Below are 25,353 nucleotides of genomic sequence, written 5' to 3' on the forward strand. Positions count from 1 at the left end.
CTAGTGTAGACTGTCACCTTCTAGTGTAAACTGTCATCTTCTAGTATAAACTGTCACATTCTAGTGTAAATTGTCACATTCTAGTGTAAACTCACATTCTAGTGTAAACTGTCACCTTCTAGTGTAAACTGTCATCTTCTAGTGTAAGCTGTCACCTTCTAGTGTAAACTCACATTCTAGTGTAAACTGTCACCTTCTAGTGTAAACTGTCATCTTCTAGTGTAAGCTGTCACATTCTAGTGTAAACTTTCACATTCTAGTGTAAACTGTCACGTTCTAGTGTCTTATTTGAACAATTAATTAGCCGATTCTTTTAACTTATTCATCCCTAAAGACACATTTGAACCCTCCCAATTCAAAGGTTGGAATAGTTCATTAGAAAATTTCAGGGGTGAATGAGTTAAAGTCTTTGTTTATTAGCCTTAATTCAGTTATATTTCATGAAACCATGCTGACGAAACCGAAGTGTGGAGGGACAGGAACACAGACACTCCCCATACTATAATACAGCCCATCAAAATTTTAACAACCACAAAAAAAGTGTTTGCAGAGCGTTGCTATTATATGGCAACCTCCACAAAGCTGTCAACCCTCCCTGATTAGGAGGGAGACTCCCTCAGTTTTACCAAAATTTACCAATCTCCCTCGAAACTCTCTCATTCAAGTCCAAACTCACACAAACTCAGAATCTACATCCTGTGGTCAAATGATCTCCTAGTTACTGCAGGGTGTATGTAATGACCATAACAGGTGTGTCTGAATCAAATGAATGCCTTTTGGGAGTTATTTTGTTACATAAAATGGGAAAGATCAATTGAGCAAACCAGTTTCAGTTGCATTTCATGCACTTTCTCCCTCATTAGAAATGTGAAATGAGGGAGATCTCCCTTTTTGGAGGTTTTAGAGGCTGACACCTATGCCTACAGGTTAGTGGTGTGACTGTCATCAGGAGTAACAGCTTAGTGGTATGACTGTCATCAGGAGTAACAACTAAGTGGTACGACTGTCATCAGGAGTAACAGCCAAGTGGTACGACTGTCATCAGGAGTAACAGCTAAGTGGTACGACTGCCATCAGGAGTAACAGGTAAGTGTAATGACTGCCATCAGGAGTAACAGTTTAGTTGTATGACTGCCATCAGGAGTAACAGCTAAGTGGTACGACTGTCATCAGGAGTAACAGTTTAGTTGTATGACTGCCACCCATCACAAAACCATCTGATTTACAGGTTACATGTAGTTGTATCCCTGTGTATTTACAGTACACATCAAGAAAAGTGTAAACCTGTCCTGTATTTACACAAAGAAATTCCATGACGCTTGTACGGCTTGCGATGGGATTTTGATATGTGTCAAAAATGCAAAATATTGCTTCATATATAAATATCACACAGAAATATTTACATCAAAATCAACCTTTGAGAATGATACAAAAAAAAAAGTATTATGATACCTGAATGTTTTTAAGAAGAAAGCGATCTCATGTGGCTCCTGGTTTTCCACAGCTGACTCCACTATAGCTTCATACCTGTAAAATTAAACAATTGTTGCCATGAATAAAGTGACATGCACCATTTTCTGGTTTCTGCTAACCAAAAAATTAAATTGCATCTTTGTATTCTGGGATAGAAGCTTCATTATTCAGCAGTGTTAAAGCATATCACATATTTTATTTTGGGTTTTTTTAAGTCTTTTACATTATCAATTATCTAATGAATATTAGATGATTACCACTGTGAAAACATGTGTAGATTAACTTAAATCATAAATGCATTGTCATCGATCATTTAATTGGTCTGAGACAGAAGAATTGTACATACAAGAGGCCCAAGGGGCCTTAGCAGTCACCTGAGTTATATCATAGGTACTGGTAGCTTTATTTTATTATTTAGATGTGATGTGGAAATGAGCATGTAAACTAAGTGAAATACAATACTTGTCATGTCATCAAAGGATAAGAATTTTAAAATATTGGTAAATGTTCCCTTTGGGGCCCCGCCCTGGAACTTTGGGATGGGGCAAGAATTCCAACGATGTAATATCCTCATCCACCAAAGATAATTCTGACCAAGTTTGAATAATTTTCTGCTAAAAATGGATAAAATATATCCAAAAGTGTTATTTCCCTATATAAACTAGTTAACTTTACCCCCTCCCCAAGGGAGAAGGGATAGCTCGGGGGTCCTGAAATTAACAATTTCAATAAAGCTCCTGATGATCTTTCTATCCATGCACTGAAATTGACAGTAGTATCTCTGAGTCTGGAGAAGAAGATTTTTGAAATAGTGGTAAATTTTTCCATTGGGGCTCGCTCTGGCCCCTAAGGTTGGGGTAGGAATCCCAATTTTACAAATTAAAACCATCTTCCTCCAAGGATAATTCTCACCAAGTAAGAATAATTTCCTACAGAAAATTGTCAAAATATACACAAAAGTGTTATTTCCCTAGATAAACTATAGTAAACTTCACCCCCTCCCCAAGGGAGAAGGGATGGCCCGGGGGTCCTGAAATAAACAATTTAAATATAGCCCCTGATTATCTTTCCATCCATGCAGAGAAAACGACTGTAGTACCTCTGAGTCAGGAAAAGAAGATTTTTGAAATATTGGTTAATTTTCCCTTTGGGGCCCCACCTTGGCCCAAGGGGTTGGGGTAGGAATCCCAATTTTACAATTTAAAACCATCTTCATCCAAGAATAATTCTCCCCAAGTAAGAATAATTCCTTACAGAAAATTGTCAAAATATACCCAAAAATGTTGATTCCCTATATAAACTATAGTAAACTTTACCCCCTCCTCAAGGGAAAACGGATAGATCGGGGTCCTGAAATTGTAAATTTCAATAAAGCCCCTAATGATCTTTCCATCCATGCAGAAAAGATGACTGTAGTACCTCTGAGTCTGGAGAAGAAATTTTTTGAAATATTGGTTAATTTTCCCTTTGGGGCCCTACCCTGGCCCCAGGGGTTAGGGCAGGAATCCCAATTTTACAATTTTGCAGCTTCATCTACCAAGCATGATTCTGATCGAGTTTGAAAAATTCCATCCGCTGGTTCTTGGGAAGAAGTTGAAAATGTAAAAAGTTTACGCACGACGCACCACGACGGGCGGAAAGTGATCGGAATAGGTCACTTGAGCAAAGCTCAGATGACCTAATAACTATTGGGAAGCAGAATTATACAAACAAACTATTGGGGTTTAACACAGAAAAATTTGCATACAAACTACTGGGGTCTGAGACAGTAGAATTATACATATAAACTATTGGGGTTTGACACAGCAGAATTATACATACAAACTATGAGGGTCTGACACAGCAGAATTATACATACAAACTATTGGGGTCTGAGACAGCAGAATTATACATGTAAACTATTGGGGTCTGAGACAGTAGAATTATACATATAAACTATTGGGGTCTGACACAGCAGAATTATACACACAAACTACTGGGGTTTGACACAGCAGAATTATACATTCAAACTACTGGGGTCTGAGACAGCCGAGTTATACATATAAACTTTGTGGGGTCTGAGACAGCAGAATTATACATACAAACTATTGGGGTCTGAGACAGTAGAATTATACATATAAACTATTGGGGTCTGACACAGCAGAATTATACACACAAACTACTGGGGTTTGACACAGCAGAATTATACATTCAAACTACTGGGGTCTGAGACAGCAGAATTATACATATAAACTATTGGGGTCTGAGACAGTAGAATTATACATATAAACTATTGGGGTCTGACACAGCAGAATTATACACACAAACTACTGGGGTTTGACACAGCAGAATTATACATTCAAACTACTGGGGTCTGAGACAGCAGAATTATACATATAAACTATTGGGGTCTGAGACAGTAGAATTATACATATAAACTATTGGGGTCTGACACAGCAGAATTATACACACAAACTACTGGGGTTTGACACAGCAGAATCATACATTCAAACTACTGGGGTCTGAGACAGCAGAGTTATACATATAAACTTTGTGGGGTCTGAGACAGAAGAATTATACATACAAACAATTGGGGTCTGAGACAGTAGAATTATACGTATAAACTATTGGGGTCTGAGACAGCTGAATTATACACACAAACTATTGGGGTCTGAGACAGAAGAATTATACATATAAACAAATGGGGGCTTAGACAGCAAAAATATACATTCAAACAATTGGGGTCTGAGACAGCAGAATTATACATACACACAATTGGGGTCTGAGCCGGAAGAATTATACATATAAACAAATGGGGTCTTAGACAGCAAAAATATACATTCAAACAATTGGGGTCTGAGACAGCAGAATTATACATACAAACAATTGGGGTCTGAGACAAGAATTATACATGTACATACAAACTACTGGGATCTCAGACAGCAGAATTATACATACAAACTATTGGGGTCCGAGACAGCAGAATTATACATACACACAATTGGGGTCTGAGACAGAAGAATTATACATATAAACAAATGGGGTCTTAGACAGCAAAAATATACATTCAAACAATTGGGGTCTGAGACAGCAGAATTATACATACAAACTATTGAGGTATGAGACAGAAGAATTATACATACAAACAATTGGGGTCTGAGACAGTAGAATTATACGTATAAACTATTGGGGTCTGAGACAGCTGAATTATACACACAAACTATTGGGGTCTGAGACAGTAGAATTATACATATAAACTAATGGGGTCTGAGACAGCAGAATTATACATATAAACAAATGGGGTCTGAGACAGTAGAATTATACATATAAACTAATGGGGTCTGAGACAGCAGAATTATACATATAAGCTAATGGGGACTGAGACAGCAGAAGTATACACACAAACTACTGGGGTTTGACACAGCAGAATTATACACACAAACTACTGGGGTCTGAGACAGCAGAATTATACACACAAACTATAGGGGTCAGACACAGCAGAATTATACATATAAGCTAATGGGGTCTGAGACAGTAGAATTATACATATAAACTATTGGGGTCTGACACAGCAGAATTATACACACAAACTACTGGGGTCTGAGACAGAAGAATTTGACATATTAACTATTGAGGTCTGAGACAGTAGAATTATACATTTAAACTTTTGGGGTCTGAGACAGCTGAATTATACACACAAACTACTGGGGTTTGACACAGCAGAATTATACATACAAACAATTGGGGTCTGAGACAGAAGAGTTATACATATAAACTGTGTGGGGTCTGAGACAGAAGAATTATACATGTAAACTATTGGGGTCTGAGACAGTAGAATTATACATATAAACTATTGGGGTCTGACACAGCATAATTATACACACAAACTACTGGGATACACACAAACTACTGGGGTTTGACACAGAAGAATTATACATTCAAACTACTGGGGTCTGAGACAGCAGAGTTATACATATAAACTGTGTGGGGTCTGAGACAGAAGAATTATACATACAAACTATTGGGGTCTGAGACAGTAGAATAATACATATAAACTTTTGGGGTCTGAGACAGCTGAATTATACACACAAACTACTGGGGTTTGACACAGCAGAATTATACATACAAACAATTGGGATCTGAGACAGCAGAATTATACATACAAACAATTGGTGTCTTAGACAGCAGAATTATACATACAAACTTTTGAGGTCTGAGACAGCAGAATTATACATACAAACAATTGGGGTCTGAAGCAGCAGAATTATACATACAAACAATTAGGGTCTGAGACAGCAGAATTATACATACAAACTATTGAGGTCTGAGACAAATTATACATGTACATACAAACTACTGGGATCTCAGACAGCAGAATTATACATACAAACTATTGGGGTCCGAGACAGCAGAATTATACATACAAACAATTGGGGTCTGAGACAGAAGAATTATACATATAAACAAATGGGGTCTTAGACAGCAAAAATATACATACAAACAATTGGGGTCTGAGACAGCAGAATTATACATACAAACAATTGGGGTCTGAGACAGCAGAATTATACATACAAACTATTGAGGTCTGAGACAGCAGAATTATACATACAAACAATTGGGGTCTGAGACAGCAGAATTATACATACAAACTATTGGGGTCTGAGACAGTAGAATTATACATATAAACTAATGGGGTCTGAGACAGTAGAATTATACATATAAACTATTGAGGTCTGAGACAGCTGAATTATACATACAAACTATTGGGGTCTGAGACAGCAGAATTATACATACAAACAATTAGGGTCTGAGACAGCAGAATTATAATTACAAACTATTGAGGTCTGAGACAGCAGAATTATACATACAAACAATTGGGGTCTGAGACAAGAATTATACATGTACATACAAACTACTGGGATCTCAGACAGCAGAATTATACATACAAACTATTGGGGTCCGAGACAGCAGAATTATACATACAAACAATTGGGGTCTGAGACAGAAGAATTATACATATAATCAAATGGGGTCTTAGACAGCAAAAATATACATACAAACAATTGGGGTCTGTGACAGCAGAATTATACATACAAACAATTGGGGTCTGAGACAGCAGAATTATACATACAAACTATTGGGGTCTGAGACAGCAGAATTATACATACAAACAATTGGGGTCTGAGACAGCAGAATTATACATACAAACTATTGGGGTCTGAGACAGCAGAATTATACATACAAACAATTGGGGTCTGAGACAGCAGAATTATACATACAAACAATTGGGGTCTGAGACAGCAGAATTATACATACAAACTATTGAGGTCTGAGACAGCAGAATTATACATACAAACAATTGGGGTCTGAGACAGCAGAATTATACATACAAACTATTGGGGTCTGAGACAGCAGAATTATACATACAAACAATTGGGGTCTGAGACAGCAGAATTATACATACAAACAATTGGGGTCTGAGACAGCAGAATTATACATACAAACTATTGAGGTCTGAGACAGCAGAATTATACATACAAACAATTGGGGTCTGAGACAGCAGAATTATACATACAAACTATTGGGGTCTGAGACAGCAGAATTATACATACAAACAATTGGGGTCTGAGACAGCAGAATTATACATACAAACTATTGAGGTCTGAGACAGCAGAATTATACATACAAACAATTGGGGTCTGAGACAGCAGAATTATACATACAAACTATTGAGGTCTGAGACAGCAGAATTATACATACAAACAATTGGGGTCTGAGACAGCAGAATTATACATTCAAACAATTGGGGTCTGAGACAGCAGAATTATACATACAAACTATTGAGGTCTGAGACAGCAGAATTATACATACAAACAATTGGGGTCTGAGACAAGAATTATACATATACATACAAACTACTGGGATCTCAGACAGCAGAATTATACATACAAACTATTGGGGTCCGAGACAGCAGTGTTACAAACTACTGGGGTCTGAGACTTCAGGATTAAATATACAATTTTTTATCATATTAGTTTGTACCTGGTAGGTTTACACATACAAATTACAGGGGTCTGATATAGCAGGGAAGAACATATTAGAGATAAAAATTCACTTACTCAATCATCTTACTTATAAGTTTGGTGGCGGTGTCTTCGGGCAGTAGGCTAAGATCAATGTCACCCTCATCCATTTCAGGTTGGTAGTATATTGACAGAAGACTGAAATAAAAATAACTAACATAGTGACAGGTATTCTCTGATGACAGGTAAAAACTAAAGGTAGCCACCCAATAACAGGTGACCACTCAGGTAGCCTCTAAAGTATAGGTGACCACTCAGGTAGCCTCTCAAGTATAGGTGACCACTCAGGTAGCCTCTCAAATATAGGAGACCACTCAGGTAGCCTCTAAATTATAGGTGACCATTCAGGTAGCCACTCAATTATAGGTGACCACTTAGGTAATCTCTCAATTATAGGTGACAACTCAGGTGGCCTATAAATTATAGGTGACCAATCAGGAGGCATCTCAATTATAGGTGACCATTCAGGTAGGCTCTCAATTATAGGTGACCCCTCAGGTAGCCTCTAAAGTATAGGTGACCCCTCAGGTAGCCTCTCAATTATAGGTGACCCCTCAGGTGGCCTCTCAATTATAGGTGACCTCTAAGGTAGGCTCTCAAGTATAGGTGGCCGCTCAGGTAGTCTGTAAATTATAGGTGACCACTCATGTAGTCTTTCAATTATAGGTGACCATTCAGGTAGCCACTCAATTATAGGTGACCACGCAGGTAGTCTCTCAAGGATAGGCGACCACTCAGGGAGCCTCTCAATTATAGGTGATCACTCAGGTAGTCTCTCAAATATAGGTGACCACTCAGGTGGCTTCTCAATTATAGGTGACCATTCAGGTAGCCACTCAATTATAGGTGACCACTAAGGTAGTCTTTCAAGTATAGGCGACCACTCAGGTAGCCTATCAATTATAGGTGACCACTTAGGTAATCTCTCAATTATAGGTGACCTCTAAGGTAGGCTCTCAAGTATAGGTGACCTCTCAGGTAGTATTTCAATTATAGGTGATCATTCAGGAAGCCACTCAATTATAGGTGACCACTTAGGTAGCCTCTCAATTTTAGGGGACCACTCAGGTAGTCTCTCCATTATAGGTGACCACTCAGGGGGCCTCTCAATTATAGGTGATCACTCAGGTAGTCTCTCAAATATAGGTGACCACTTAGGTAGTCTCTCAATTATAAGTGACCACTCAGGTAGTCTCTCCATTATAGGTGACCACTCAGTAGCCTCTCAAGTATAGGTGACCTCTCAGGTAGTATTTCAATTATAGGTGATCATTCAGGTAGCCACTCAATTATAGGTGACCACTTAGGTAATCTCTCAATTATAGGTGACCAATCAGGAGGCATCTCAATTATAGGTGACCACACAGGTAGTCTCTCAATTATAAGTGACCACTCAGGTAGTCTCACAATTATAGGTGACCACTCAAGTAGTCTCTCAATGAGAGATGACCACTCATGCAGTCTTTTAATGATAGATGATCCCTCAGGAAGTGTTTCAACAATACTAAAGTATAGGTGACCACTCAGTTAGCCTCTCAAGTATAGGTGGCCGCTCAGGTAGTCTGTAAATTATAGGTGACCACTCAAGTAGACTCTCAATTATAGGTGACCTCTAAGGTAGGCTCTCAAGTATAGGTGGCCGCTCAGGTAGTCTGTAAATTATAGGTGACCACTCAGGGGGCCTCTCAATTATAGGTGATCACTCAGGTAGTCTCTCAAGTATAGGTGACCATTCAGGTAGCCACTCAATTATAGGTGACCACACAGGTAGTCTCTCAATTATAGGTGAACACTCAAGTAGTCTCTCAATTATAGGTGAACACTCAAGTAGTCTCTCAATTATAGGTGACCATTCAGGAAGCCACTCAATTATAGGTGATCATTCAGGTAGCCACTCAATTCACTCAGGTAGTCCCTTAATGATAGGAGATTCCTCAGTCTCCCAATGAGATATGACCACTGAGGCAATCATTTAATGATATGTGATTCCTCAGGAAGTGTTTCAATGATAGACCACTCAAGTAGTCTCTCAATGAGAGATGACCACTCAAGTAGCCTCTCAATGAGAGATGACCACTCAAGAAGTTTCTCAATAAGAGATGACCACTCAAGTAGTCTCTCAATGAGAGATGATCACTCAAGAAGTCTCTGAATGAGAGATGACCACTCAAGAAATCTCTCAATGAGAGATGACCACTCAAGTAGTCTCTCAATGAGAGATGACCACTCATGCAGTCTTTTAAAGATAGATGATCCCTCAGGAAGTGTTTCAACAATAGATCACTCAAGTAATCTCTCAATCATAGAGAGAATAATTTATATATTTAGAAAGCTTTATATAGGGATTATATTTTGGGGAGTGAACGTGTGGCAAGAATTTCCAAATAGCTGTCACAACTTTAGGTATGTATTTGAAACCTTTCTCTCAGCATTACTAAAAGGAACGCAGTTAAGGGAGGTTAATCGAGGGAAGTCACTTAATTGGCATAAAGAAAATTTGGGGAGGCAACTGTTAGCATGAAAACACCATAGTGGAACTCTCTATAATGTTGTCACCAGCGGTACAGGGATCTTTGATAGAGTTGCAAAGAAAAAAGGTTCTGAGATGTTCTCTGAATAGTCTCGATGCTCCGTCTACTAGAAATGTCTTGTGATATATCATATGAGACTTCGGGTGACCTGAAAACTTAACTTCTATACATAACTCATCTCCATGATTGAGCTTTTTGTTTCTTGTGCAATTGTGTCTGAATAAATTTTTGTGACCTATAAGAATTTGTTATCTCTTTTTGCAAAGTTGAATGAAAATTTCTATGCTGCAAAACAAATGATTTTAGCAATCATCACTGAAAAATAGGCACATGAATTTCGTGAATTTGTATGTTCGATGTTTCATGTACCTGCATAGCCGTGAATGACAGTAGTGCATCATACTGCCATCATGTGTACCTTGCTGGATCAATTTAGTCCAGTCAAAAGTGTAGTCTCTTTTCTTTACTTTCCTTAGATCCCAAAACACTAGTGTAGTCAGGGCAATGACTTCTGCAGCTCGATCCTTCTCTTCCCCTTCTACTCTTGTTGCTGCGAGCAAAAGCATGGTATACAAGTTATAATGCCTGTGACATAAAAACCATCCTTCTCACTGAATTTGGTCAAGATGGACGTGCCATTTTTGTGACTTGATGAGCATTATCTTATCTAATGAAATATAATGCCTTTACAATTTACACAATATTATTTGCTTCTAGCTCATTTCTTAATGAGTTGAAAATCTCAAGCGAGATAAAAATGGGAAAAAAAATTAAATGAAATAAATATTTACACCATCTGAACCAGATCCAATCTTCGCTGAAATACATTTAAGTGAACACAAGTTCACAATTTGTTTTTGTTTGGAAGACCCTTACTCATAAGGAATTGCAGTACTAACTTTCAGACCTGTCCATAGCCGACAGGACCACCTGCTTTAGGTCGTCAAGGAACAAGAGTAACAGTATGTGATTGCCTCTCCTGGTACTCATGTGTCCGATTCTTCCAAATGCTACATGAAGAGAATCCCCATACCTACAAGTAACACAACACACAGTTAATGAATTAACTACTCGGTATCAATTTATGTTACCTTGTCCAGGAGATGTTCTTATTACATGTAAAGCTAGATCAGTGAAAACTTTTGACTAATCTTTTTAAATAGTAACAGTAACCTTGACCCTGGAGCACTGAAATACACACTCATTGAAGGAGTTCTTATATGGGGAGGTGACTATATAACGATGGGGGCATCTAATGTCACTAGAGAGTTGGCACTGAAACCGTTAATAACTCTCTATAAATAGCAACATGACCTATCTTTATAAGTCGACTTTATCTTTGTATCCTGAAATACAAACTTGTTCCAGATAAACTGTTAACTCATCTTTGAATAAAGTTTGAAAAAATATGAAGATAGACAGCAAGTGGCTATGGTCTTGACCTTGGCACATTGAAAAAAGCCTTGGCACACTGAAAAAGGGGGGGGGGGGGAATGTAGGTATTTGAACATACCATCCTCAATACGCCAGGGGTTTCACCCACTTACGCTATCTGCAGCGTAAGTGAGCGTTACCTCTGGCAGAGAGCGTAAGTGAGTGTAACCCCTGGCAAAGAGCGTAAGTGAGCATAACCCCTGGAGTATTGAGGATGTTGTATGATTGAAATTTGTAAAAGTGAATTTATCCAAATCTTTTCAGAAACGAAGCTGGTAGAGTGATAACATCAAATGGAGATGGGACACGACAGGATGGTAAACGGCACAGCAGAACGGGACAAGACAAGACGCACATAGGTACCATGAAATGCTTCCTATAAAATAATGAGGCCAGAAAAAGTGCAACAAATATTGTATGTGAGGGAAAGGCCTGGACACTTGATCACCTAGAAGTAAGATTTTTTTTTGTATACAAGATAAAATTTGGAAACAAACCCAGTACCTGTAGAATTCACATTTTAAGTTTTTCTGTTCCCTGTGCCTATCTGAGGTAGGATAAGATTTAATGTGAGTGTTCACCTTTTGGCCCATTCCACATCCAGCTCCTTGAGGATCCTACCGAGCTGTTTAAAATGGAGATATTGTCCCTGCTCCACCTAAACATGGAACATATACAATTTCTCAGGTTTTAGATACCTGTTCATAAAATAGCAGAATGACCATCACTGTGGCCTTCTTCAGTTTTACAAAGATTTGCAAAGCTCAGTGACCTTACATTCCCACAAATTCTGCTCTCAAACTAGCTTCCTTAAACAGGTTTCTTGTAACTTGCTAAAATCATGTGACACATTCAAAAAGTAAAGTCTAGACAATAAAAACAGTTTTCCACTTTAAGTCTCTTAAAAATTACTCCAAATTATTGAAAAAGAAAGTAAAATTTGAATGATTAAAAATGGAACAAGGAAGTAGGCTTCAGCACAGAATTTGAGTTTGAGCAAGAAGATGACTTAATGATTGAATACTGTTCAAGGTAGCCTAGCTATGACATATTTTTATAGGTGATGTCATATTTTTGTTTGGAGAGCTTTCCTTTATCAATATTTATTATTTAACGGCTGTTGTTGAGGCAAATATGTGGTTATATTGACCTGAGAAAGGAATATTGATTAATACAAAGTCAAGGTCAATATCACTTTTTCAGGTTCATATAACCACAAAATGTGGCATTTTCACTGAAATAAAAATCTAAAATTGTTATGTTAGATGCTAAATTAAAATTTAATCATTAAAGCAGATGGAATGTTGAAAACTAATGAGAAAAGTACAAAAGTACAATAGTACTGCATGTGTCAGAGGATTGAGACGTCACAATTGAAATGACGCCATAAGTGAATATTAACCTGCTGTTTCTAAAACATAGTAACACCGAGTCCATATCACAATTAACCGACCTCCACATGATTCTGATCCACCCAATGAGGGTGTAGGAATAATATGTGTCCTCTAATATAATAATATGTGTCCTCTAATATAATAATAGGTGTCCTCTAATATAATAATAGGTGTCCTCTAATATAATAATATGTGTCCTCTAATATAATATGTGTCCTCTAATATAATAATAGGTGTCCTCTAAAATAATAATATGTGTCCTCTCATATAATAATAGGTGTCCTCTAATATAATAATATGTGTCCTCTAATATAATAATAATGTGTCCTCCCATATAATAATATGTGTCCTCTATTATAATAATAGGTGTCCTCTAATATAATAATATGTGTCCTCTAATATAATAATATGTGTCCTCTAATATAATAATATGTGCCCTCTAATATAATAATATGTGCCCTCTAATATAATAATAGGTGTCCTCTAATATAGCGCAAAATATCAGGGTATAAACTGGTCGGCCTTTTTTCTTTCGGATATGATTTTGCCGATTGCGATGCGGCGCCTTTCAAAAGTTTCTTGCCGTGTAAACCTCTAACACTGTTGGAGTGTATGTAATATTGTATCTCGATCATCGTAAAGCCATCAACATGAGACTGACATAGATAGATTTTGTTTGGACCTATCAACTGTTAGAAACCCTCTGATCTTCTCAACCTCTATTGTGACCTGGTCCAGTATTCATGAAACCATTCTCATGCCCAAGCAAGGATTCTGTGCTCAAACGAACTTTCTTGCAACTCACTAAATCGTGTGACACAGCCAAACGTCAAGTGTAAATATTGAAAACGGTATTCAGCTTTTAGTCTGTCTAAAATTCTTCCAAATCATTGAGGAAAAAATGGATTTTTATTATTTTATCGCTGGAACTTGACATTGGGCTTGAGCACAGAATCTCAGTTTGAGCATCCATCAAATTGATATCGGTACTTACGACATAGTAACATCTATCAAATTGATATCGGTACTTACGACATAATAACATCTATCAAATTGATATTGGTACTTACGACATAATAACATCTATCAAATTGATATCGGTACTTACGACATAATAACATCTATCAAATTGATATCGGTACTTACGACATAATAGCATCTATCAAATTGATATCGGTACTTACGACATAGTAACATCTATCAAATTGATATCGGTACTTACGACATAATAACATCTATCGAATTGATATCGGAACTTACGACATAGTAACATCTATCAAATTGATACCGCTTGTGTCTGTCAAATGCTGCAGCAACATCTCTGAAATTCACAACACAAATTTTGTAAGTACATATAAAAGCTCACCATGCCAATATTAATGTTGGGTAATATTGGTCTTATCTCAAACAGGCTTTAGTTTAGTGACATCTTGATTATCTAGCTTCTGCAAAGTATTTTAAAATATCAATTGTCAAATTGTCATAACATTAATTGTTGCCTTACATTTCAGATTTGCATTGGAAATTGATTTCTTTCATAGAACATTATCTGAGTTAAAGTGTTTATAAGATTTGGATGTCATTATGATTTTATTACAATGTACAAGGTGAATCCTTTTGGAAAATTTGAGGACATTTCACGTATTGCTCAGGAACGAATTGATCTATAGAAATAAAGTTACCAAGTTACATTGACCTTTAAACATCAACTTCTGAAGAAAGTAAAATTCCTCCTTATATATGTCTTGGTGATCAAAGATTGTGAGCAACATTCCACCTATTACTCTTGAGAAAAACTAAATTTTTAATCAAGAGAAATTGTAACCTTAAACTGAAAACTCACCCTCTAAAGTCTTCACAATTAGTCTTTATGTGGGAGTGAGTGACCTTATGACTTTGACATTTGACCTTCAACCTCTAAAAAGATTTGTATCACTTATTAAACAAGACATCGCAAAAGGTACAAATCCCCTTGTGTGTTGTTCAAGATTTTATATTTAACAGAAAAATCCATGAATTCAATAGAGCAATGACAAATATTTTCTATAAATAGAAATGGCAACCTTAACTTGACCTTGGCACCCTGAAACACAAACTAGTTCAAGGTATTCTCATGCATAACATATATATATAAAGTTTGATAAAAAAAAAATGCAGGAATAAAGTTGCTAGAGCAATGAAAAAGAAAATCTATAAATAGTAAGTGACCTTGACCTTGGACTGCTAAAACACAAACTTATTCAAAGTATTCCGATACATGACCATGATTTGAAATTTGAATAGAACACAATATCCACTTTCTGACTTCCTAATGTGCAAAACGAGTGCTATATCCCCTTCCTGACCTTTTTGAAAAGGGATGACAACTTTCTATGTTACAACAGGACAGATCCACAGACAAAAAAGACCAACACTTGATGCTCCTATCCACATTTGTGCCTGAGAAAAACAAACACAAGGTCACCACTTTAGAGGCTGTACACTATATACCTGGTAAGATATAAGGAGGTTCCATTACTTCTAACGAGTACTGCTTCCTTAACCAGTCCTTCAGGTTTCAACTTCATGTAGCCGACCCCTGTATCACTGAAACATCAATATTGTAAGTCAACGTACACAATGTGAGCACAACATATTAAAGACTAAATATAAAGTTCAAAAACAATATTCCAAAATGAAGCATCCTAAACATAGGTTTGTTCCGATTTTCTGTAGATGTTGTTATGAATTAAGACAAGAGGCCCAATGGGCCTGCATCGCTCACCTGGTATTAATACCACATTTGTAACCTTAAAGTTGACTAAAATAAAGCTACAGACAAAGTATTGTGTCTTCACTAAAAGTCATTCGAAAGAAAACATTTTGACCCCTATGACCTTGAAATTCAAACAAGGACATTAAATTGAACAAACTTAATAGCAAGAAGCTACCAGCCAAATATTATGATTCTATGCCTTTCAATTCTTCAGAACAAGTTGTTTGAAGTGTTTTACATATATGACCCCTGTGACATTGAAAGTAGGTCAAGGTTATTTTTATTCTCAAACATTGTCCGGCTCCATCCCAAGAAGCTACCAGCCAATATTTTAGATTCTAAACCTTTCAGTTCTTCAGAAGAAGTCGCTTGATGTAATTCTCATTTGCAGAATTTGTCAGGCTCCATGCCAAGAAGCTACCAGCCAAATATTATGATTCCATACCTTTCGATTATTCAGAAGAAGTTGTTTGATGTTTTTGACATTGTTGACCCCTGTGACCTTGAAAGTAGGTTTACATTATTTTCATTCACAAACTTTGACGGGATCAATCCCAGAAAGCTACCAGCCAAATATTAAGATTCTGTACCTTTTAGTTCTTCAGAAGAAGTCGTTTGAAGTGTTTGAAATGTTGGTGAAAGTAGGTCATGGTCATTTTTCATTATGCTGTCACACATTCCAATAAGTTCAAAATGTCACTACCTTCTCCCCCAAGATCTGCTGGAAAATATCAGTACCATTACAGGTAGGTAAATCTAGGATAAACCAAAGGTCCATCTGAAAAACATGGTCTAGTACTCAGCACCAACATCCTTTGAAATAATTCTGCTAACTACACAAACAAAATTTCCTGTTACCCCACTGATGGTTAAGAACATATTTATATGTGTATATATTGTGAGTCTTACCTTCGATACTGGAGCAGTCCTCTCTGTTTTAGGTCATTTATTAACTGCTTTGTCTGAGTTAAATACATGGATTCCCCCTCAATATCTGTGAACTTTATGCCCAGTTTCTGTCGGGAAACAAAGTCAACTTTCTGGATTGATTATGTAATCTAAACTTAATTCAGTTAGGTTGTATGCCAAAGCCATTAGCATTGTTTTCTATTAGACATGTTCTTACAATAGGTTCCATAGACAACAACTTTGTTTATAGTGATTTCAAAATGAACTTACAAGATACTTTTTATTTTCATAAAAAATATTGCTAAAAATAGTATTTTTTCTATTGCTCATGGAAACATGTATTCTGTAAATTTGCGAAAATTGGACTTCACCACCTGTCAAATTAACAATAGCATCACTATTCTGTTATTACCTGGTAGGATTCTTCATAATATAGAACACTTAGGTCTCTACACTTCTTCCACAGTCTAAGTTCCTCAGGATCACCTGTAAGATAACACAATACAGGACTTATTCAATGATTGGCCAAGTAACCACACTAAACAAGATACAGAATTTTCGAGGTCAATCATGTTCCTTAATGTCATGTGATTTAAGTTTCCTTTTTTTTTAACAGATTTAGCCTTAGTTGTCAAGAGAAATTGCAGTTTAAACCAGACCTTTTATAGTTATAAAACTACTTTTACCTTCTTCTAATCTTCGGAATACTTTCTGACTTTCCATGGTGATTATCTTGTTGTCCTCTGTCAGAAATTGTTCCGCATCCTTTTCTTCATTAGCTTTGATGTACAGCTGCACTTCACCATAAACATAACAAATATAATCATTTTCTGAATGGCCCATGCATGTTTCATACATACTGTATATCAGATTTTTTTGGCTGCATTTTCACTTTTGCCTTTTTCCCCCTCCATAATGAGGGTAATGTTAGCTCGACACATACTTGGCAGCTCTTCCTTTTTTGGAAGGAACCGATCTCGGACCCTAAAACTGAGCATTTCCAAACAGTGAATTTCCTAAACTATTCCTATTTTCCAAGATCTGCTGATTTCATCTAAAAAAAAAAAGCTCAAAAGATGACATTTAAAAGTGTTATTTTTCCCTAGGGTGTATGTACACATATTTTATATATGCTTTTAATTCTGAACACACACAAACTCCCCATGGAAATATTAAAAAGTTGGCAAGCATGCTGACAGCAAACAAAATTATATGTTTATTACAATGTATTCAAACTTTAAAATAGTCCCATAGGATTTTTTGTCTTTAAATATTTTCCTCATAAATAGTCTTTAGATAGTGAATTTAAATATTTTCCTCATAAATAATCATTTTCTAATTCTTATATTATAACAAAATGACTCCTTTTGTACAATAAAACCAAATTTCCCCAACATTAATGCACCCGTTGTAACGCCAAACCCGTATACTGCCATCCGCTATCATATTACCAAAACAAATGGTTAAAATCACACTATTTTGACCTTGTTAAATACCGCTAATTTGAGTCGAGTACTAGTATATCCAGATGACAGGAATGTTACGTACGTGTGTACATTTTATTTTACACATGACTGCCGACTGACCAGGTAATCAGCTGTATATTTTGCACGCTCAACCATATGATACATTTGCACATAGTTACAACAATTCCAACCTAACAATGTTTAACAGCTAAAACTAATTCACACTAAGTTAGAAAACAGAACAAAACACTTCTACACATCATGAACAGCAGTATTATTAAAAGATGATAGGATGTTTTCTTTAAAAATTATACAAGCATGAAAAATGAAACTGTACAGAAATATAAAGCATATTAAAAACTGAATTCATTACAATGTTGTGGTTCCAAGCATTGTTTGCCCATCTTTTATACATGAGGACAATGACAACAGTAATCTGATAAGAGTTAATAAATATAAAACTACACCAAACATTTTATGAATTTCTTTAGAAACATGAAATACTTTGTGCTTACCTCAAGCATGTATTTCACTGATTTACTTTCAAGGATATCCTCCCTGCCATATTTCCTCAGCCAATATCCCAATAATCCTACAAGGAGGTGAAATAAAGGGAGACAATTCAAACCTTAAATGTATAGCCTGATCAGGACCTGGTTGATATATATATATATTACAAGGTGTTCATAACACACTAGTCCTTGTCTTTATAGTCCATGCTATTCCAACAACGGCTGACTAGGCAGTGGAGATGCTTAGGCCAAAAACAAACATGTAGTAGGCATTGATCTGTGATAGACCTTCTACCCAAAACTAAAAATCTTCATGAAGTTTGGCGACTACAAAAATCATTCATGTAGAAGTGTCTACATTTTAGGAAGTATTACAATCTTGAGGAGTTTGAGGTTATAAACTGTGAAGCTAAAAATAGGAAACAAAATTGTATATGGCTAGACAAACAGATAATTGNCCCCCCTCCCTGAAAAGTTCTTGAAAAGTTAATTAAAGGGATTTGATAAACAATGGATGCTTGTTATAAGATTGGCCCATGTAAGCTGAAAATGGGAAGGGAGTATATGCAGATCAGGGTCCAGTTGTTCAAAATCAGTGTCTAATGACATTTTTCAACCTCTAATAATTTGGTCAATATACAAGGTAAAAAACTGGTAATTTTGTATGTAATTTTCTACCTTGAAAGTTTTATCTCATTTAATGGCTGAGTTTTAAAAATACACAAAAATTAAAATTTACACTTATCACTGATAGAGCTAATCACCTTTTGGACAACTGGGTCCAGGAGGATAAAAAGGTTATTTATCACATATTATACTGCGTTATCCAGTGAATATACCCATGTCATATTTTTTGGCGTATTAACCCATGTAATATGACATATCAGCCCTGTGATTGGTTGTAAGTTTCAATTGTGACGTCATGCCTAAGACAAATACATAAAGTCACAGACTTTCGCACTGGAGTCAAAATGGCGGCTTTTTACATTTCAAGGTTGCATGAAAATTGTTGTTCTACACCAATAAATGCAACAAATCTTGATTATGTGATAATAAGGATCTTACACTCGTTTTCATTTCATAATTATGAAATTTATGAAACTCGTCACGAATCTCATATGAAATGGAAACTCATGTAAGATCCTATATATGTGACATACAGTACTTACCATACTGGATTCCCCAGTCGCCAAGGTAGTTAATCCTGAAAACTGTGTGACCGCTGGCCTCATATAGGTTAGCTATTATATTCCCCAGTATTGTAGATCTAAAGTGCCCAGCATGGAAAGGTTTGGCTATGTTTGGAGAACTGAAAAATGGTTACCAATATAAACATTCTGTACAATAGATTTGAATGTGCTTAGAGCATACTAAGCATGTCTTCAATACAAAAAATTTGTCGATGTATTTTAGATAATTGGAATCAAATTCTTACGTTATGACTGTCAAATCAATGTACTGTCTCATGTAAAAACATAAATGGGGTAACTCTGTTCTTGTAAATAAGGCTACAGATGTTTGGATACCTCACTGCAACATGTATTTATGAAACCTTATACCATGATATCATTGACAGACAATTCTGAACAAGATGTAGTAATAAGGGAGACAACCTAACACCCATCAACTGTATAAAATGTGTCAGAAGTATGTAATAAAGGTTGTAATAAGGAGTATCCACTAAGGAGTAGATACCTGTACTCTATAAGAATTCTCTGTTTTTCGGTGTCCTCTGATAACGTCACAGTGCCGTATCTATCCTTCTGTTCCCTCACCATTTTCAGCGCATTCTGTAAAACACAAAAGCTGAATTACAAGAAAATGAATTACAAGACAAAATAAGAGGCCAATGAGTATAAGTTGTCATATGATTTTGTACAATTTTGACACAAATTCAGATGACCAAAAGGTCTTTCATACTTTTGATAAACTATTCTAAGCCTTATTTATCTATGAAGATAGATTGGCTGTAGAATTTCTCAAACAGTTTTTGTCCAATTTCCCCCCTTTTTGGCCATCAGAGCATTGACAACTCAGATTTTCACATTAAGTCATCGCCCAAGGCTATTTAACTCTTCTTGTCTCATTTCAGTGGCATTGGTTCATTATTAAATCTTTGGAAGAAGTCAAGGTTGTTTTCACTGATTCATCTATGATGTGTGAAAGTGAATCAACAAACTTATACATTGTTAGTTTTACCACACACCGTGTGAACAAATCATTCAACAAATCTCATTATGTTCCTCCTCAAGGCAAGAATGCTGTTGATTGATTGATTTATAAGAGGAGAGGAAAAATGCACGGCCAGACCAGGGTTCGAACCCGGGACCTTCCGAACTCTAGACGGACGCTCAACCAATTGAGCTATCTGGTTGGAGACGATCAACCCAGTCAAGTTCCGCTACAGATTGATTGCTTTTATGTCTGTTTGACTACCGAGTAGTTCGGTTATCCAGCAGACGAACATATGCTGTTCAGTCAATGGCGAAGAATAGTAACATGGAGACCACACCCACACCCACACCTCCCTTCCCCTCATCCCACCCAAACACTCGAGAAGCTCATTAAAAATAATCAAATGAAGGGATGGCATATGTATTATCAGGAATGTACATCTATGGAATTGTTTAATGACTCCAGACACATCAAAAACAAAGTGAATCAATTTGTAAGAAAGGCATATCGTCTTTCGTTATTAACTTCACAAAGGGTCCAGTATGGCTGTCTTCTGCATTTACAAAGCTCCTAAAATGACATTCATTGAAATTCTTCAAGGTTTCCTTTAACTTTCCCATCAATAAAATTTAAGTGCCTGCTTTCCATTTCATTTCTATTTACTCTTCACTCATCACAGCGACGAAGAGGTACTCGCCTGATGAATGCGGTTCCTTGAAAGTTTGAAGGAAATGGTGCCACTATTGTTTCTATGGTGACTGATCCAAGGTGACACACTTTTTGATTCCGTTTCTGTACTCTAAAACATAGCAAATTATCATTTTTCAGGTTATTGTATACTTAAACTTACTTGATCCACTGTTCAGAATTTTTCGCATTTACAAAGGAAGAATGATATTTCAGTTTCATTGTAACTGATTTTTTCAGATGTATGATTGTTGTAAAATATTGCACCTGGAGGATATATAAAATGAATTGATGTATGCCGATATGCACACATGTTTGATCAGATATTTCAAAGGAAACAAACACCAAAATACACATTTTACGCAGTTTCTTCTTAGTTTTAACATCATTGTACCTGTAAACAATACTTATGAACTTATTTATAATAAACAAATTACAAAAATCCTAAGAATCCCAAGTGGTTTGTCTTTCATTTTCAGAGATTGATTTTCGGAACTTTAACATAATTTTTTTTTCAAAAATATTTGGTGCGCAAAATATTTAGAGTAGAATGGGTATACAATGAGTAGACGCTTTTTGGGGATTTTCACACATCTGTAGGCTACACAATCATGTACGCTTTGATAATACAATGTACTTAGGTTCAGATAAGTTTGAATTTATATCAAATTAGCTAATTTAAAATATTAAAGGTCTGAAGCTCCTTTTTGTGTTTACTTCTACAAATATAGATATATTATTTATAGACACTGCTTTACCTGCTCATTGATATCGTCAACAGTTATTGATAAAATCTTCTCAGCTGGTACTCCAAGTCTCTTAGATATATCTTCAGCCTCATATCTGATGCTGTGGTCATGTCTATCAGATACAAGAAGATTGGTTAGTGAATATCTGCTAAAAATGTTGGCTCATGATAATTACCTATATCAATAGTTAAGAATGTGATGATGCAACTGATTTTAGTCTCATAATTTTGTTGAAAATATGAACCATTAGTTGGATTTGGTGCTGAATTCTCCAATTTTAATATCTATAGTTTTAACTCTTCCTTCTGGTGCATGAGCCCAGGCTACTTATAAATAATTCCTTGCATTCATAGGACTATATACAACTACGGTCAGTAATTTGTGGTATTAGATGATTTTTGAATATGCAATGGACACCATCTGTCAGTTGCAAAATACACATAAAGAGCATTTGTGGGTTCTATCTGTCAAAATACATAAATGTGCACAAATGCTTTTATTAATTGGTGAACTTTTGTATCATTACTTGTGTACTTTGCGGACTTTAAATACTGCAGCAGTAACAAAATGCTACCAGTTGTCATCATTCTTGTAGACTTCATCCATCAGACTTTAGTCTGGTAGACTTTATCTGGTAGACTTTATTCTTGTAGACTTTATCTGGTAGACTTTATCTGGTAGACTTTATTCTTGTAGACTTTATCTGGTAGACTTTATCTGGTAGACTTTATTCTTGTAGACTTTATCTGGTAGACTTTATCTGGTAGACTTTATTCTTGTAGACTTTATCTGGTAGACTTTATCTGGTAGACTTTATTCTTGTAGACTTTATCTGGTAGACTTTATCTGGTAGACTTTATTCTTGTAGACTTTATCTGGTAGACTTTATCTGGTAGACTTTATTCTTGTAGACTTTATCTGGTAGACTTTATCCATCAGACTTTATCTAGTAGACTTTATCCTTCAGACTTTATCACTTTTTGAAACTACATATGACTTGCCACAAAAAGTATACAATATCATTGTATAGTGTAAATAGCATGCTTGCCACTTCAGATAATCCATCCTCAAAAATTCATAGCTATAGCCACTTCAGCAGTATTTAAAAGTGCCTTATAAATTTGGCTCTAAAAGGACTATGTATGGTTTGGGCCTGTTTTGGCCCCCAAATGCACCAAAATTCAAAACCTTTAAATGAACTTTGAAATGACTGTTTCTTTAATTTTGAATACTTCCCAAATACTATTATGAAAGTATTTATTTATATTTCTAATCATTGTTGCCATGGTAACAAGTTCAAATTTGCATAAATTAGAAAAAATTGAATATTCAGTGAATATTGTGATATTTTGCATAGTTTTTCTCCTAGAAACTATAGAGCGCATGCTTGAACAAACTTAATATCAAAGGATAATGTGTAGGCACCTGTAATACATCTTTAGGAGAAATATAAAGTTTGTTCAAGAGTGTGCTCTATGGTAGCTAAGAGAAAAACTAGGTGAAAACCTGTCAAAATTGACTGAATAATCAAATTTCAATCATTCATGCAAATATGACCTGGTTACCATGGCAGCCAAAATTGAAAACACAAATAAATGTTTACATAATAGTACTGGGGAAGTATTCAAAATTGAAGAAACAGTCATTTGAAAGTTCTATTGCAGATTTTTAATTTTGATGGATTTGGGGGCCAAAAAAGGCCCAAACCATACAAAGTTCTATGTTAACATATATCTTTAATCCGAGCAAAGTTAAAAAGTGTTAGGTTCACATTGTTTATATTCATATGAATTCTGTTTCAATTGAAGCTCAGGGAACAGCATATATTTCAAAGATTGTTTATAATTACGATGGGTTCTCTTTTTGCTCTTGTAACATTTATGTTTTCATTGTATGTTAAAATCATTTTTAAGTCCATTTCCTAAAGGTTTTTGTTGGTCAGAGCCCTATGGTTATCAAAATATCAATGCCTTACAGTTTTAATCTTGACACCAACATTTATTTTGTTTTGTTTTATGAAATCCTCTTTCATTACACTCAGAAACAAATTAAAAAAAGGTTTGAATGCCTTTAACAGAATGCAAGAATAATGTATAAGCATTACAAGCAACATTTAGCAAAATATACTACATCTATGAGAGAGAAAATACCAACACACATTTTATACTTGATGTTCTCTTTCAGTGCTGTCTCTTCCTTTCTTCCTACATTGTCAAGTTCAACAGTCTTGGCTTGAACGGCTCGGATGAACTACAAAACACAAGAAACTTAGACATGAAATCATTTACCCACAGGAACCTGCAAAATAAGACACAATTACATAAGTGGTGTCCTTATACATGGGCTGGAATGAACTGCTGGTCCGCTGGCCCGTGGCCATTGGCTTTCCGGGTGGACCAGTATGTTTTTCAACAAGCTATCCCGCCAGGCCAGTAGATATTTTGTAAATTTATCTTAATTTTCAGCAGATTTGAAATGCTTTATCACAAGCCAAGAAAGCTCGTCAGAGCTCTAGATTTCCAAATAGTCTGATGTCTGAATATGCTAGGAATCTTGCTGCAGCATAATGGTAATATCAATAGGCTATGCAGTTTGGTGTAGCTTGTCTGTATACCTCAAAGGACAGTATTAGCCTAGAGGAGAAAGCCAATGTGGTCTGGTGGGTCTGAACAGTAAAATAAAATTCACGTATGCGTCTACGAACGAACCTGGATATCACGAAAGAAGATGCAGTTTTAGTTTCCCAGATCAAAGTTAGGGCGCAAGGCAACTCTAGAACCAATGTGCCCTTTTGTAGGACCGTGAATTCGGAGATATAGAACTGGCATATAACGGAGCCCTTACGAGTAAGCCATCGGAGACAGCCCCGCCCTCTACGATCCCTCATTGACTTCCCTTGATCCCAAAGGGCGAAGTACTGGCTGTTGCGCTCGTAGGTTTTCATCACATCGGAGATATTTAGTAAGTAAGGTAAGGTTATCTGTTGACGAAATATCGTCTTCGCTTTCTACTTATTTCCAACTGGTTTATTTCTGCGACTGTCTGACAATGGGGACATCCGGTGTGACACCGTGCACGTTGTCTAGGGAGCATCCGATAAGGGAATCAAGCCCCAGTCCTCTTGGTCGAGTGCGATATCCAGTGTGCCCCCCACCCCCCCGGACCACTCCACTCTCATATCCAGCATCAGTAGCTATGGGGTACCC

General features: G+C 36.3%; 1 protein-coding gene across 1 annotated transcript in view; it reads right to left on the minus strand.

Moving 5' to 3' along the window:
• Positions 1 to 25,353, minus strand: part of LOC110464805 (probable arginine--tRNA ligase, mitochondrial) — a 35,544-nt gene that overhangs the window by 6,541 nt on the left and 3,650 nt on the right. The window contains exons 2-17 of the mRNA XM_021520243.1: positions 24,306 to 24,397; positions 22,157 to 22,259; positions 21,409 to 21,510; positions 20,232 to 20,326; positions 19,706 to 19,845; positions 18,540 to 18,616; positions 17,245 to 17,350; positions 16,971 to 17,044; positions 16,559 to 16,665; positions 15,385 to 15,480; positions 14,155 to 14,215; positions 12,082 to 12,158; positions 10,966 to 11,099; positions 10,436 to 10,616; positions 7,572 to 7,673; positions 1,453 to 1,527 (exon numbers count right to left, since the gene is read on the minus strand). Coding sequence (XP_021375918.1) covers positions 1,453 to 1,527; positions 7,572 to 7,673; positions 10,436 to 10,616; positions 10,966 to 11,099; positions 12,082 to 12,158; positions 14,155 to 14,215; positions 15,385 to 15,480; positions 16,559 to 16,665; positions 16,971 to 17,044; positions 17,245 to 17,350; positions 18,540 to 18,616; positions 19,706 to 19,845; positions 20,232 to 20,326; positions 21,409 to 21,510; positions 22,157 to 22,259; positions 24,306 to 24,397 — 1,622 coding nt within the window. The remainder of the gene's footprint in view (positions 1 to 1,452; positions 1,528 to 7,571; positions 7,674 to 10,435; positions 10,617 to 10,965; positions 11,100 to 12,081; positions 12,159 to 14,154; positions 14,216 to 15,384; positions 15,481 to 16,558; positions 16,666 to 16,970; positions 17,045 to 17,244; positions 17,351 to 18,539; positions 18,617 to 19,705; positions 19,846 to 20,231; positions 20,327 to 21,408; positions 21,511 to 22,156; positions 22,260 to 24,305; positions 24,398 to 25,353) is intronic.

Source organism: Mizuhopecten yessoensis, unplaced genomic scaffold, assembly GCF_002113885.1.
Source record: "Mizuhopecten yessoensis strain PY_sf001 unplaced genomic scaffold, ASM211388v2 scaffold11033, whole genome shotgun sequence".
NCBI classification, from domain to species: domain Eukaryota; kingdom Metazoa; phylum Mollusca; class Bivalvia; order Pectinida; family Pectinidae; genus Mizuhopecten; species Mizuhopecten yessoensis.